At 41.2% G+C, this 17,247-nt stretch overlaps 1 protein-coding gene across 6 annotated transcripts in view; it reads right to left on the bottom strand.

Moving 5' to 3' along the window:
• Window positions 1-17,247, bottom strand: part of ATP10D (ATPase, class V, type 10D) — an 86,788-nt gene that overhangs the window by 8,670 nt on the left and 60,871 nt on the right. For 5 of the 6 annotated variants that reach the window (XM_005853135.2, XM_005853133.2, XM_005853134.2 and 2 more), the window contains 7 exons: window positions 16,354-16,538; window positions 11,859-12,168; window positions 9,162-9,238; window positions 8,028-8,153; window positions 6,600-6,800; window positions 1,775-1,855; window positions 125-229 (listed from right to left, as the gene is read on the bottom strand). In XM_005853135.2, coding sequence (XP_005853197.1) covers window positions 125-229; window positions 1,775-1,855; window positions 6,600-6,800; window positions 8,028-8,153; window positions 9,162-9,238; window positions 11,859-12,168; window positions 16,354-16,538 — 1,085 coding nt within the window. Of the gene's footprint in view, window positions 1-124; window positions 230-1,774; window positions 1,856-6,599; window positions 6,801-8,027; window positions 8,154-9,161; window positions 9,239-11,858; window positions 12,169-16,353; window positions 16,539-17,247 lie in introns of those variants that run through there. The other variant, XM_005853138.2, reaches the window with a different exon arrangement.

Here is a 17,247-nt window from a genome sequence, read left to right as displayed (position 1 = left end):
CATCACTCTTCTCATTACCACTTGTCTTCCAGGCATGAAGGGCTCCGCAGGACCACTGTAATAGAAGACATTTTCCCAAGCACAACGAGTTCCGGGCTACTTCGGAAGCAGAAAAGCCACTCACCAAACTCTTGCTTTCAATGACCAGGTGAAGGAGAATGATGAACAGAGAAGCTGTGTTCAGGGGGTTTCCAAACGTAAAGATGTCAATGTCTGAGCCCTGGTAGGTCTGCAAAGAGTGGACAACAGGAGGTGATCTTGGAGAGTCGTGCACACTCGTGGTGTGAGCATCATCACTTTATTCCATAGCTCAGCCAAGCATTGAGTCCCTTTTACAATATTCCTAATAACTGGCCATTTAGGATAAACTTGAACATTTCTAGAATAGAGAGGCCGGCTCTCTCTCAGACAGGCTATCTAATCTGTGAACTTATCAGTTGGAATTTCTCTTTATTCTGAATCATAATCCATCTTTCTGAAAATGTCTACTCATACTTCCTGCTCTTTAAGGTGTGGAGAAATATCAAATATGTTCTGTTTAACAGAGCTGCAAACCTTTGAAATAGCTATTATGGCTAACCTGAATTTATATCTCTGGTAATTAAATATCCTCTCCTCTCCTACATATATGTTTTTGACACCTTAAATTATTTCCCATATGACACAATTTTCTGATCTTTTAAAATTCTAGTTACTCTTTTCTGAACACACTTCAGATTGCCTTGAAATGGAGTATTGCTCTTGAAATGCAGTTTATCCAGAATGTTGTACCTGGGAAAAGTCAAGTCATTTTATTTGAATAAAGAACTAAAGAATAGAAATTGTTAACTTAGAGACTATCATCTTTTTCATTCTAACACCATCCATGATCAAACTACTGTTTTCTCCCAGGGATGGGTGTGTGGATGAGCGGCTATATCATGCTGCTCTGTGCTTGATGTTGGCCTAACTTTTTAAATTAATTTGTACACATTCTTTGCTTAGTCACATTTCTTCCATTCTTTACCTATAAAACAGGTTTTTTATTTTTTACTGGAGGCCTGGTGCATGAAATTCGTGCATGGGTAGGGTCCCTAGGCCTGGTTGGCAATCAGGGCCGATCTAGGGGGCCCCCACTGGCACCCACCTTGGTTGGTGGCCTGGCACTGCTCACTCACCAGCTCCACCCCCCGCCACCGGTCGGGGCCTGTGGGCTAGGGCAGCTCCTGCATTGAGTGTCTGCCCCCTGTTGGTCAGTGTGAGTCACAGCAACTGCTCATTCTGCCATTTGGTCAATTTGCATATTAGGGTTTTATTATATACGATTTTGGGGGAGACTGTTTATAAGAGCTTAAATTTAATATTCTTAATGTCATCCTGGTAGAATTAGCCCAGCACTCACTAAAAATAGATTTTATATTCTGGCTTTGCCTCTCCGATTTTGGTTCATTCAATTATATTGCCAGACTTTCAATTTTATTTAAATCATTGAAAAAAATTATCAAGCAGCACAGAACCAAAAAGAGACCTAAGAGGACTTACCTAGGTACTTCTTTCCAAATTTAATCCATTACCTAAAATCTATTTTTTTTTTGGGGTTTCTTTCCAAATTTAATCCATTACCTAAAATCTATTTTGGGGGGGGGGGTATAATTTAGTGAGTTAATAATCAACTTGATTCTATGAGCAATCTGCCCTAATATATACCCATTCTATATGCTAGTACTAGCCACAGAGTACAAAGAAACATCATCGATTCATTAGTAACAAACCCTCTGAGTGGACACAGACTCACATAGTAAGGCACAAAGAAGCAGACCAGGCTTTGATAAAAGGCATCCAACAAGGTGATCCAGAAGGTGAGGGGTAAGTATGCCTGAGAATGAAACAGATATCAGGGAGGGAGAAAGATTAATAAGGGCCACGCAGAGTTAAGGAACTTATTTTTGCAAGCTAGTACTTATTTTTGCTTCTCTGGGAGAAACCTCTCTTCTTTCATTTGTTCATTCATAAAACAGGTGGGATTTGTAAATAGTGGTGGAAGAATATGGGGTGATAGTGAATAAGTTCACAGGTGAAAAAATCCCTGAAGGAACTCTTAAACTTGTGTTGCTCTAGTCATTGCATCAAACATAAAGCTACCTCAAATAGGGAGAGTGATACTAACTTTCCATTTCCTATTGATCAGAAAATGCTGTTCAAAAACATCTACAAATTTATCTACTTTTCTCTATCTCTACTACACTCTTCATTCTAATTCACCATCAATCTATAAATGACTGGATAGCCAACTAACTAGCCTCTGCCTCCTCTCCTACTCTAATCCAATCTTTTCATAACAGCCAGATGTTTTCAAAAACTATAAATCAGATCATAACATCTTCCAAACTAATCAAAGTGACCTCCTCCAATCACCTTGCACTGCATTTCCAATATGATCTAAGCTCCTTCCCATGGTCTATAAGGTCCTGCATGATCTGCCCACTGGCGTCCCTGCTCTCCAGGGTCACCCCTACAATTCTTATCCTCATTCCCATGCTCTCACCACACAAACTTCATTCCGTCCCTCAAACATATCAAATCCATTGTTTTCTGAGTCTTCACCACTGCTATTTTCTCTACCAGAAATCCTTTGCCCTGGACCTCCCACATGACCAGTTCTTCACTATTCATATCCTAGCTCAAATATCACTTCCTCCGAGAGGCATTCCAGACCAGTCTAAAAGTAATGCCCACTCAATCATTTCCTACCATGGCATCCTTAGAAGTCTCTCACCACTATAAAAAATAATCTTATTTGTTTACATAGTGGTTTTCTGGTCTTCTCAACAGAATACAAGTTTTATAGAGTGGGATTTTGGTTCTTTTATTCAAATGTTTAAAACAGTACCTGGCACAGAGCAAGTACTTCACAAATATTTGTTGGAGTAATATACTACTCTAACTTATCATGTGCTTATTACCAGAAGCTTATAGAAAGAAACAGAAAGATCAAGTAGAGACACTTGATCAAGTGGTCACAAGTGATTGAAAACAGGTTTTCAATCAAGAGCCAACTTGGATTGAATGGTAATGTGTGTGCAGAAGGATTCTGAGGCTGCTCTCAGACCCAGTGGGAAGGGTAGTACATTATAATTTATCAGTGATATCGGCCACAGACAAAAACGCCATCACATGTAGCATATCCCTGAGCTAGCCTTTTATTTTGTGAACATGTCCTTAGTTTCATTACCTTCCAAATGCAAAAAAAGAGGCTAAAATTTTCTTAAAAATATCTAATTGTCTCCTGAAGCTTTATAAATGTACAAATTCTCCATATACTTCCTTCCACTCTTCAAAAGACTACACTTGCAATTTTTACATCTATCCTTTTTTATCTCTTTGTCCTTTGGAAAATCAAACAATGGAGATTCATTGTTTCCAGCCTACTTTTCCCTGTACCTCCTTTTACTATTTCCTCATCGGAAATGATGGAATCTTTGACCTGCCTTCCTTCATCCCAGTGTCCATAAAATCTAAGTAGAAGCACAATCCAATGGTGGGAGAGAACACAGCAGAGTCAAAGGGTCAACCAAAATGCCACGGGACAAGAGAGACAATTTGGGAGTAAGTTAAATACAACTTCGTGCTTCTGGGGAAACAGAGGCAGCTCAAAAAACTTAGAGCAAAAAGTTAAAAAAAAAGTTTCTCTACACTCACGTGAGTAAAGGGACTAAAGGAAGTGGAGAGAGAAGGGTCAAGAGTAAGATAAATGGGAGGCTGAAGGAAATAACTCCTGAGATCTCCTGGAAACTAAAAGGCAAAATCTGGACCTGAAGATAAAGCCAGAAAGGAAGGCTGTGAGGGTGATGAAAGATGGGTAGAGACAACCACTTCTTGGAAGGGAAGCCTTTGACTGCAGCCTCCCAGACCCATCTCCTTCTGAGAGAGAGATTCTATAACCTGGAGAGTATATTTCATGACATTGGAGACAGGAAATGGCCCAAGCATAAAATAGAATTCGTTTGAAGGCCAAGTTCAAAGAAAGGACAACTCTTCTGGAAGGTCAAGTCAATGAAGTCAATGACTTTTTATCAGTAGCCACATGCTGGAATCTGCCTATAATCATGTATTATACAACTGGCCAGCTCAGTAGAACAATGTGTGCAAAGGATTGATAACAGGGTTCAACAACAGGAAACAATAATCTCAACTCTTCCATGAATAAGGACAAACTATAATCTTCAGCTTGTACAAATGGGCTTTTAAAACACCAGCTACAAACATTCTGAAGGGCCCTCCCTCACCTCTCATTCTCCCCTGGGTACAGGACAACCTTCATTAATATCAACCACACATTCCTGCATCCTGGCTTTGAACTTTAAGTCAGATTGGACTCATTTAGGAAAACCCCAAGTTGCTATTTGATCTGAATGGACAACATTAAAGGATATAAGGATTTCTTCTCAGAAAGCTGATTGTGTGATTTCTCCTGTGTTGACTCCTTCACATAACCTATGGACATTAAATTACTCTCCCATCTGGAAAGGCAGTTCAAGCCAGAATAAAGTTGGACTAATGAAAATTAACACATCATTTTAAATATGGGGTTTCCTCAAATTTCTGGTTATTTTGGGGGATTAAAATAGAACAATATTGAGAGCTAGAACTTGTACACATACTCTCTTACTTAATTCTCACACCATCTCTATAAAGAAACTGAAGGGCAGGCAAGTTAAATAACCGACAACGGTCACACACCACAGAAACAAAATTTAAACTCAGGCTAAACATAACTCATTTCTAACGTGCTGATCTGTGTCACCATTTCAAGAACAGCAACAGAAGATCAACGTACAGATTTCATCTGGTGGGGCTCAGTCCTGTCTGTCCAGTCTTTTCCAAACCTGACCATGTGGTCCGGCCCTAATGAGGAAAGATACATGTCCCAGGCCTAGTCAATGAGAAAACATTCTCGCCACAGTGATAAAACACAGGGAAAGACCTGGGACTCCACCTTATAACATAACTATAAATGAGGACATTTACAGCTGCTTTAAGAATAATAGTGTTCTGTTACCATTACACCTGGATTTTGCAATATATGAGACAATTAATTTCCCTTTCTCATTAAGCCAACTTGAGCTGGCTTTTTGTCACTTGCAACTGAAACAGTCTTCACTAACAGAATCCTCTTCTCAAGATTAGAATATCTGACTAGACTGATCCCCCTCAGCAGGTGTCATTAGGTTACTGGTCCACCCCAGTTCCGTGATCCTGCCAACGCGCTTGTGGGAGCACTTTGCATTTCTGGCACTAACCGTGGTGTTTGTGTTGGGGGAAACCCAAGGACTAAAGATAGCATCGGTGTTCTTTCTGCAGCAAAGCATTAGCGGTAGACTCCATGGGCTCAGGAGCCGGGTTCACCTGCACCGCACGCTAGCCCTGGGACTTGGGCAGATACTTAAGGTGCCTCCCTGTGCCTGGCTTTCCTCACCTACAATGTGGACAATGATAGCACATTAGGTTACTGGTCCACCCCAGTTCCGTGATCCTGCCAACGCGCTTGTGGGAGCACTTTGCATTTCTGGCACTAACCATGGTGTTTGTGTTGGGGGAAACCCAAGGACTAAAGATAGCAACGGTGTTCTTTCTGCAGCAAAGCATTAGCGGTAGACTCCATGGGCTCAGGAGCTGGGGTTCACCTGCACCACACGCTAGCCCTGGGACTTGGGCAGATACCTCCCTGTGTCTGGCTTTCCTCACCTACAATGTGGACAATGATAGCATCTATCTTGCAGGGTCATTTTGAGGATTAGATTTATGTATGTTATGCACTTACACCAGGGCCTGGCATGTAGGAGGCATTACATAAATGCTCGTAGGTGCAATCTTAATATTGGTTGTTATCAATTTTGTGAAAGATGAATTAGAAAGAAAAGAGTTTGTGACAGCTAACTCAATCGGCAACTGTAATATTCTAAGAGACAGCAGGGCAGTGAGGGAAGGGTGGAAAGGGAGGCAGATATAAGTGACATGTCACTGGTAGACGGGTAGGACCATAACACCAATAAAGTGGAGGCGGGGCATGGTTTTAGGAGGAGGGTGCCATTAAGATCACTCTCCAGTTTTATGTGACAGTGGAACCTGGAGGATTTAACTTTGGCTTTGGAACCAGATTGAGAAGGGGTCTCGCATTGGCTCTGCCATTTTCTAACTGTGACGTTTTTGGAAAAATTACTTAACCCCATTGAGGTTCAGATTCTTCATCTTAGAATGGGAACAACACCAGGTTCTCTCTCAGGGTGTTTTCTGAGATTAATGACACAGGGGTGTTTAGTGGTTTGCACAATAAAGGGCAGAGTGGAGTTTAGTAAATACTAGATATCATTAGCTATAAGGTCTAAATACTGGGATTTGCTCTCTTATAAGTACTTAAGGTCTTTCATAATTTTACCTCTGTTCACCTCAGAAGTGAATAATTTAATATCTGCTGTTAGCAGAAATCTGAAATAACCAGATGATTCGAATAGTTTTAAATAGTTCTGCATGTACCACAATATTGGGGCTGGGCTGCCTGAAAAACGCCAACTTTGACAACGGATGTGCATTGTTCTAAGCGCCTTGGCTTTAGCACCTACCTCTGATTCCTGGCCACTCTTGTAAAGTTCAGGCAGCTGCACAAGGGTCTCTGCAGACACGTCTTTCTCCAAAACACCATAGATGATGGGAGGGGCAGATGTGAAAAGGAGGTTGAAGAAGATCAAAACCCAATAGTCAGTCATGGATGTTCCTGAAAACCCACAAAAGAACTGGTACCAGAAAAGGAGGTTCACATAGGCCTAGGAACACAAAGAGGAACATTGGCATCTTAGAAACAGCAATGCGAGTGGGACTACACATCCACACGCCACCATTCCCACCTGTGATCGCAACCTCAGTGCAGTTTCCTTACTTACAAAAGGAAGACCACATCTTACCATGCAGCTTTTATTGGGGTGGGGGAGGGGAGGGAGCAAATGTTTTATTAAATTCAAACACACATACACCACATACTGTGTGGTGCTGGCACAGTTCTAAGAGCTTTACAGAGAATGCATTCAATCATCATAACCACTTGGGAGTTATTCTTGTCCCCATCTTACAGATGAGGAAACTGAGGCACGGAGGGACTAAGGAACTTGCCCAGAGTTACCTGGCTAATAAGTGGCAGAGCCAGTATTCAACTTGAGATATTTTGGCTCTGGATGAAGAGAACCCAGTCCCATGCCTGGTACGTACCAGGTACACAACACATGTTCATTCTCTTGCTTTTCGGGTTCACAATCATTTTTTAGTGATGAAATGGAACAGTGCCAACAGGATGGCCAACCATCCAGTTTGCTTAGGACTGAGGCATTCTCCAGGAGATGGGACTTTCGCTACCCAAACTGGGACATTCCCAGGCACAGCAGGACAGTCAGCCATCCTGGAGGCTAGGGACATATACTCTGCATTGTTTCCTCCCACACTTTGTCTCAAACAAACTAAGTCCATGATGGCCCAGATATATTTTAGAGGCCTGCTAGAGAATTCTCACATTGTAAATGCCTGCCAGCTATGGCATAAGGCATCATACTGGGTTTTCATCCGTATCTTCAATGTAACACAAGGAACATCAATTTGGGGACAGCATCAATTTGGGGACAGTAGCTCCTGTAAAATGGAAGCAAACCTGTTCATTCGCTACTGACAAGTAGTATTAAACATTTCATCATCCTGCTTGTCGCAACCTTTATAGGGAAGGTCAACAATTGGATTTTAAATGAACCAGACAGGCCTTAATTGAATTTAAACGCACAGGGAATAGAATATGCTAGCGGGTGGACAAGCCTAGCAATTGGCTGTCAGCAGCTGAAACATAGCACATTCCAGATTATTTCCATTAAGACAGGAGGGGTGTTCCTGGCTGCCTCCAACACATCAATAAGTGAAGTGAGCTTCGTGTAGGGCACTTCCTTTTCATCCCGTAAGCAAGCAGGATTGAAACGTGGGAGGGGGAAAGGGATATATTCTCTGGAGCTACATACCACATTCTTGTAGAAAAAATAGAGAATCATGTTGGACAGTCGTGTATAACACCAGTGCCCGTGGACAAGAAGGAGCTTGCTGAGATGTTTAAACTGAGAAATGGCAAAGTCACTGGCCATCACAGCCTGCGGAGGCAATGAAGAGAGAACCACCCTGAGCAATCACACATATCAGAGCAGACCCAGCATGGCAGCCTGACCACCACAGGCTCATCAGTCAAATGTGTGGTTGAAACCTTACATGCAGACCGAAAAAGAAAAAACCCTCAATAAAAAAAACCAAAAGAAAGCCCAAACCAAAAAAACAACAACAACCCATAAACAAACAACTCCAAACACACAAAACCCTTACAGAAGCCTTAACAGGTTGCCTGAAGTTACTATTCAGCTTTCCGATATGGTCGAATGAAACACGACTTCTCCTTGGTCACTACTCATGATGTAACTTCAGCAAGTGAACTTTCCTACAAAGCAGCTCCCTTAGCAAGAACTGTATGAATTACATGTGCATTCACGTCTCCTCAATGAGAATATCAAAATCGGAGTCATAATTTTATGGAACTTTGTATGTGTCAGGCAAAGAGATACTTGAATTTCTAATCTTTTGTACAGATGTCATCATTTACAATTTTGGGGAAAACCTAAGTCTCACGTCCTATCTTCCTCCCACAACATTTGCTCCATACACAAATGTTGGGTAAGCTTCTATCTGAATTCTGTGCCTAAAACACTATCCGACACATAGGCATCCGTGCATGCATACAAATGGGACACTCCCATTCTCTCCTTTTCTCTCCTTTTCCTCTCTCTTTAGGATCTTTAGTTCTCTTATTCAAATCCTTAGTAGTCTTTTTTCAGTTGCAAAAGTCACATTATTGCATAATATGTATACACAGTTATGATCTAGGTTAGTTATATTTTTTAAACTGAACAGGTAAACCATGGAGCTAAATTTACCCAGGAAAAGACCATAATGCCCAGTAAATAATCAATGAATAAATGGATAAACTTCCTGTTTCCCGCTCCTGAGCTAACCAGAGAGGCTCATTCTATCACAGATATTTTACCATAAAGAATGCTACCTTGGGTGGGCAGGTCAAGTTCATAGAATTTGGGTGCACAGCATCCACTCACCTGCATGCCTTCCTGACCTGAGATCCCTATCCCAATGTCTGCCACTTGTATCATGCTAACATCATTGGCACCATCACCTGTATGGGACATAAGAAAAGGCGAGAAACACATGAGGAGTAAAGAAATGATGCAAACTTTGAAAATCAATATTGACCACTCAAGCAAAGAGACACATCCTTCAAAGTTTACCCCGTGTCTCCAAGATGCCTGGAAGCTAGTTAAGCAGAAATTAAAGGTGGCACCCAACTACCATCAGGATGAATTCCAAATTCAACTCTGCCTTAAAATCCTTCATGCTGTGGCACCTTTCTGGACTGATCTCTCCTTTCTCTATGTCACCCACTCTACTTTCAATTTTCCAGATATATAACCTGCTTCTTCCAGCCACTGCACATGCTGTTTTTCTATCCTTATAACACTGTCCTCATCACTCCCACCCCACCTTGCTGGGTTTCAATTGCTCTTGATCTCAGTTTAGATGCTACTTCCTCTGAGAGATCCGTCTCATATTCCCTTTAGATCAGATGCCCCTTCCTTAGGCTCTACCGCCACGCTGTGTATCTCTATTATACCCATCACATGCTATTGTGCTTGCTATAGAGCTCTTGGTCTCCCCAACACACTGGAAGCTTCTTAAGCAGAGCTACTGCCTTTCTGTTGGTAATGAATATTTATTGTTCCCAACTACCCACCAACCATTCACTTGCTTTCTGGTAATGGTATCCTGATTTTCCTTGGGAACTATGAATCTATGTGGCTTGTTAATACAAATCCAAACCCCCAGAGTTAGAATGGACAACTGACCCAAGCTTGGACAGTTAGCATTATCTGTTATTGGCTTCAGTGATTGGTTCAGATAAGGTCACATGATATAATTGACATGTCCAGAACTTAATTGATGTAATTGACATGTCCAGGGGTTCTAGCCTCAGGAATATCTGGATCCAGCTTGACCAATTCATTCATTGATATGTTCATTCAATAAGATAGTTGAACAAAATCCCACCCTAATGGTGATGCTTGACTCCAGAAACTTAAAAAGAAGTGCTATCTTTTCATTAAGGCTGTTAATAGGATAGGAGGTAAACCTGGACATTTTTGGTGGCTACATCAGCATCTTGAGGGGAGGAGCTACCTGAGACTGAACACAATCCAGGTGAAAATAGAGACTAAAAGAGGTGGCTGAGTCCTCATCTTGCTAATCTCTAGGCACTGGCGTGTCTCAGAGCTTACTCTCACATACTTCTTTTCTCCATTTATACTCACTTTTGGTGATCTCATCTAATATCAAGGCTTTACATATGACCACTAGACTTATGATTCCAAAATGTATCCTTCTAGCTAATTCCTCATTGTTGAATTCTATTCTTTGTATCCAGCTGCCTGCCTGACACCACTGCTTAGACATCTAGTGGATTTTTCAAACTTAACATGTAAAACCCAACTCTTGACTCCATCTCAGGAAATGGTAGCTCCTTCCTTTCTGTTCTTTGAGCCAAAACTGTGTTGTCACCCTTATTTCCTCCTATCATATAGCTTATCAATCTCATCAGCAAATGTCACCAGCTCTTTCTTCAATTCATGTCCATTCTCTGACCATGTCCCACCACCTCCTCTGCTTCTATCTGGGCTCAAACCATCATCATCTCTTGCCTCATTATTTCAATAGCCTCTCAACTGGTCTCCTTACTCATGTCCATACACCACTACAATTACTCTTAACACAGGAGACAATGTGATCCTTTTAAACTTAAGGCAGATCATGTCCTTCTCCTGCTCAAAGTACTCCAATGACTCACTATCTCTTCATATAAAAGCCAAACATTTATAATGACCTCCAAGAACCTACATGGTCTGGTCACCTGCCACCTCTCTGTCCTTCACTAACCTGCAGAAAATTCTTTCCTTCCCTCAAATTTTCTTTGGCCTCAAAGCATGGTCCATGACCTTCATTTCCATTGCCTTCTCTGCCAAAAATGTTCTCCCCACAGATTTCCCTCCCATGGCTCACTTATCATTTCCTTTAAGTCTCTCCCCTCATACAATCTTATCAGTGAGATCTCTGAAACACATATTTCAAATAGCAGCCCCCTCTCCCTCCCCTAATGCCCTACATCCCCAGGCTCTGCTTTATTTTTTAATAGTATTTGTCACTCTGTGATATCTTACATATTTATGCTTTTTTGTTTTGTTTCATTGGTTACTATATTCCCTCCTACTAGATGTAAGCTCCTTAATAAAAGGTGCTTTTGTCAGCTGTACATACTCTTATATCTCCATTGCCAAGAAAAATGGCACATAAAAGGCAATCAATAAATATTTGTGAATAGATAAAGGAATTGTTCATGTCCCTGAATTAAACTTTCCTGAAGGTAGAACTAGATTTTTCAGTTCTATGATTCAATACATTACCCTTCTTAATCCAGTTGATTTGGGGTTATAACATGTAACCTAAAGAGTCTTGACTACTATACTGTCACATTCCTACCACCTGGTTCATAGCAGGTGGTCAAATAGGTGATGGAGAGAAAGGGGAAAGGAGTGGGAGAATGGAATGAAAGAAGGAAGAAAAAGGGGAGGGAAAGCACAGCCAGCCAGAAGGGTAAACAGGTATACAGAAGGAAGGACAGACAGAAGGATCAGCCTTGGCGTGGCAGGAAAGTGAGAAGCACAAGGCGAGGTTCCATCCCCACTCACCAATGGCCAGGGTCATCACCCGGAGATGGTTGCGCACCAATTTCACCACCTCGCTTTTCTGCAGGGGTGTGGCTCTGCAGCAGACCACAGCTTGACAGCAAGCAGTCAGCTCCAGGAACTGCCTCTGCAGGCTCTCCTGCAGGGCGAACTCCAGGGTCTTCCCAGTGATAATGAGCCCAGCCCGCAGCCCTGAGTCCCGGGGGGCAGAAGGCTGGTGTAAATCCTCACTTAAAGATGCTTGCTCTGGAGAGACTGGGTTCTTCTTCTGAAGTTCTTTCAAAATTGTGCCCATCAGCACCTCACAGGCATCCTTGAAGCAAGAGGCGAAGACAGTTAGCCTTGGGGCTCTTTGGTGGCCACATCCAGCGAAATTTGTCACTGTCATTCTTTAGCAATTGCTGCACCATGGCAACGCTTGGTACTTTCAAAGACTAACAGCTCTTCCACAAAGACTTCTGTGTGTATGTGGGAAGCAGTTAAAAGGATGAGGACAGTTCATGTCCAGTTCTACAGCTAAAAAATAGTTATGGAATGTCTTTATTTGTGCAAGTTACCTTCTCAAACAGTGAATCCCAAGAGCCCTTTGGTCTTACTCTGCCAGTTACTAGCTGCTTGACTTTAGGCAAATCATGTAACCTCAAGGTTCTCATCTGAAAAATGTAAATGTTGTCTACATCCTAACATCATTGTGAGGAATAAGTGAAATAATGCATGCAAAGCTCTTAGTGTAAGGCATGACACAGCAGAATTTAAATCAGTAATTATTGTTTTTATATTCTTTATTGAATGCATCCATCCATCCATCCATTCATTCACTAAGTATTTATAGAGGAACTACTGTATGTTAGAAAACATTCTAGGTGCTGGGGATATGCCAATGAACACAAAAATCCCTGCCCTCGTGGAATGGATATTCTGGTTGGGGCGTTCTTAGTGGTGCTCATCACGTTTGGTGGGTGAACCTCCCTCCACTCGCCTCACCCACACTAGATAGGAAGTTCTTCTTCTAAAGCCTTCACAATGCCTAAAAGAGGGCCACATTAGACATTCAATCAATATTCATTGAATGAATTCTACTCAAGAAGACTAACAATCAACCTATCCAGAAATTGTGTCAAATGACTGCTAAGCAGAGAACCAAGTGAAATCCAGGAGCAGTGCATTTATAGTTATAAGCTGAGCCTGAAATTGTTAATTCATCAAAGAGCCCCTCACTCAGAGGCCATTGACTCTGATTTCAAATGCTGTTTTATCAAGCATTTCTCAACCCACAACAACATGAGATGGGTAGGGAGGAAGGAGATACGGCTATGTAGGCAGGACACAACAAGGACTTAATAACTGTATGAACTATAAACAAGAGATTCCACTTTATAATGGAGCTACCTGACAACCTTTACCTCTGGAACAGATCTGATCCTAATACTACGAATAGCCTTTGTAGCCTTCATAGGCTCACAGTGTATAGAATGCAGCCTGAGTGGATGCCCTCCAAAATCTGGACGTAAATTTTCTGTAGTTTTATGATTCTAGATTGATCACATAGATGGTATTATCCTTTTACTTGCATATGTATGTGTTTAGTTTATAAATTAACTGTACTTTTTCACACACACATGTAGTTGATCTTCATTATTTGTGGGATTAGCGATTTCACCTATTTGCTGAAATTTGTTTGAAATCCTACATTGAATACTCATGTTGCTTTTGCAGCCATTTGTGGCCATGGACAGAGTGACAATAAATGAGACAAGAATCGTGCACCTGTCCAGTGAAAGCTGAGCAAGGGGACACTCTGCCTTCTTACTATGTCAGCTCCCACACTGTAAACAAGTGTCCTTTTCATTATCTGTTAGGTGACATTTTTTTTTTTTTGCATTTTCGGTGCTTTTTGTTGGTGATTTCACAGTTTAAAATGTTCCCCAAGTATAGTGCTGAAGTGCTGTCTAGTGTTGCTATGCAAGAGAAAGCTATATGTGTGTCAGATAAAGTTTATTCAGGCATGAGTCATAGTGCTGTTCAGTGTTAATGAATCAAACATGTGTGCATGTATGTGTGTATGGGTGTGTATAATAAGGTGTCTTTAAACAGAAACACACATGAAACAAGGTTATATATTGATTGGTTGACAAAAAAGTTGTGACCAGAGGGTCCCAGGAACCTAATCCTGTATTTCCTTTAGGGGTAATGGATCAGTATTTGCTAACTCAGTATTTTTGACAAATTTATATAACTTAACTCAATGAATAATGAGAATCAACTGTATGGAAGTATATATATATATATAGACAGGTTAATACAGATTATGTAATATGTAATATAATATAGAAAGCATACTTGCAAGTAATCAGCTATAGGTACTTAGGCAAATCATCAGAACCTTTTCAAATCTCAAGCTATAAAATAGGAATACTGTAATTTTATCTGCTCTACTTGTATAAATATCAATGAGATTATGTATAAAAAAGCCTTTTTTAGACTAATAAACATGAAAATAATAAGCTGCTATCTCAGGAGAATATTTAAAATAAAATTATAAAACTAAAACTTAAAAAAACTAAATGATGAACCCTGAAAGGCCTTTAAATATCACAGTGCAGTAAATAATCTAGGAAATAATTAAAACATAAAAGCAAAAAAACTTTTATGAGAATGGGATCTTTGTACAGTTTGTAAGTGGCTACATTTACTATAATCCAATTTACAAAGTTAGGACCAAAAGTTGATGGGATTTTTAACATTGAGTACTACACTGTAGAATGAGCAGACATTCCATTAGTTGCCAGGGGCTTATTTAGAATGTCACAGAAGCAATTCCTCCCCTGAATGACAAATTGGGCTCCATGATCTTCAATTCCTTTAACTCCTAGCATCTCCAGAGGGGTGTAGAGTGGGGAAAAGAGGAAATAATACCAGTGATTGAGCCCCTACGATGTATCTGGCATTTTATATGCATGGACTTGAATCATCATAAAACTAATTAAGTTTACTGTGTTCTGTTTAGTTATTCTCCCTGTGCTTTTCGATAGCAAAAAAATAAAATAATCTTTTGAATTTAGAACACTCCACAGCTGATACACTGTGAAGATTTCTTGGATTGGTAGTGTAAATGCTTTTACCATAAATTGTGTATTTACAAATAAATGTTCAAATCCTAAAAATTTTACTGCTCATAAAATGCCAAAATTAAACACCAAAAATGTCAAAGTCAAAATTAAACACCAAAAATTGATTATTTTTCCTTTTTAAGATTCATTGAACCCCTTGCCTCTGCCAGGCAAAATATTAAAACAATTTACACTGTCTCATTTAAAGTCTACATCAACCTTATGAAATAGGCACTGCACTCACTTTACAGGCAAGGAAAAAGGCTCAGGAAGGTAACTCCCCAAGGTCACATACCTGGTCACTGGCAGGCCAAGTATTTGAACCTGGATCTTATCAGCCTTAGAGCACATCCAATGTAGTGATTACAATGACTAAGCTTTTTCTTGTGCTCAGCCTCTGGCTGACACTGGGAGCTGGCTGGTGATTGTGGTTAGGGGTCCCTGGGCCACTACCAACTGCCAAGGAGAACCTACTTCGTGTTGACTATGGAAAATTTTATTTCCTCTAAGTGTACAGTCTCGTTGGGTATGGACTGAGGCCTGATCATAGAAACATGGCTAAGCAAACATGGCAGCCGGTGACTAGATGTGACCAGGTGAGAAGCTCCGGGGTTTGAAAGTCAGGCTGCCTTGACAGAATGGATGTCAGTGATTCAGTCTGACTAAAGAGGAAGGAGCGAAGAAGGTTTTCCAAGCGAATTACACAATATGCAGAAACCTTAGAATATCACTATGCTAGGAACTTTCTGAAAAGAATAAAACAATTGTTTACTGATTAGAACGTTTGTGTTAGAGATTAGGTGGGAAGGGAGGGGTTAGAAAAAACAGTTGGGTCCAAACCTCTAAGTTCCTTTTCCTTAAAAAAATCCCCTTTATCCCTGCTTAAAGAGTTCTTCAAACTTTTGGAATTCTCAGTAGCACTGCACAAGAATTACCACCAGAGGGCATGCTTACCCTGAGAGTCTATTTTTAGAATTACCATGAAAATATGAATTTATTCACCCGATTCCAATAGAAACCATCACTTCCTCTCAACTTGAAAGGGAGATAGATTCCTGTCCTAGAGCTTGATATATTCTGTCCTTAACAGCTAATCTTGTCAAATCCCTGGTAAGCCACCCACTAAGAGAAGGGAGAGGGGGGAATAAAAAAGAAACTTCCTTTTCATACCTTTACTCAGCAATGGCTCCTCTGAACCATTCTGACATCTCACCAAGCCTTTAGAAGAACTATGGTACCCTCCCCCAAGCACGAGCTAGGCTGCTGCATAGAATAAATAATTTTCAAGGAGCTAATGGTTATCGGTTTTTCTTCCTCCTCACATTCATCAAATCACAAATGCTCCACTGGCTTTGAGAAAAGACCGGTTTAAATTGCATGACTCATACTTTACTCTGGGTATTGAGGACAAAGAGCTTGTCATCTGGCTCCAGCAGTTTGCATGCGTAGGCAATGTTGACAGCTGTCTCCTGCTTGTCCCCTGTCAGCATCCAGATCTTGATGCCGGCTTTGTGAAGGGCATCTATAGACTCGGGGACTCCCTCCTGCAGACGGTCTTCAATGCCAGTGGCACCTACAAATTCACCAAAGTGCAACAGGGCTTGTAAGAAATTCAGCCAGCTGAAGCTCACCGAGGCTATAACTGAGCCCTATCTATAAGTCAATTCAATCTTTCTCTAATAACTTCCAGGGATCCAAAGAAAATGTGAAGACCCAGACCAAAATCACATACAAAGTAACATTTTCAGAAGGAAGCCTTAAGAATCAATAAGTTTATCAAACTTACTTATTCTCTCTCTGGCTAGCTTTCTTTTCTATAAGTTGAGGGGGCATTGCTTAGTTACTTATGTAACCTTACTTTATAATTTTATAATTCTACTAGAGGCCCGGTACACGAAATTCATACACTCGGGGGGGGGGGGTGTCCCTCAGCCTGGCCTGCGCCCTCTCGCAGTCTGGGAGCACTCAGGGGATGTCCAAATGATGGCTTAGGCCCATGGGGAGTGGGCCTAAACTGTCAGTTGGACATCCTTAGCGCTACCGCGGAGGCAGGAGAGGTTCCCACCACTGCTGCTGTGCTTGCCAGCCATGAGCCCAGCTTCTGGCTGAGCAGCACTCCCCCAATGGGAGTGCACTGACCATCAGAGGGCAGCTCCTGCATTGAGTGTCTGCCCCCCGGTGGTCAGTGCATGTCATAGCAACTGGTCATTCTGCCATTCAGTTGATTTGCATATTAGCATTTTATTATATAGGACTAGAGGCCCGGTGCACAAAAATTTGTG

The sequence above is a fragment of the Myotis brandtii genome, unplaced genomic scaffold (assembly GCF_000412655.1).
Source record: "Myotis brandtii unplaced genomic scaffold, ASM41265v1 scaffold10, whole genome shotgun sequence".
In the NCBI taxonomy this organism is placed as follows: Eukaryota; Metazoa; Chordata; class Mammalia; order Chiroptera; family Vespertilionidae; genus Myotis; species Myotis brandtii.
Note: the sequence above shows the minus strand (reverse complement) of the source record. Positions and strands in the feature narration are given on the sequence as shown.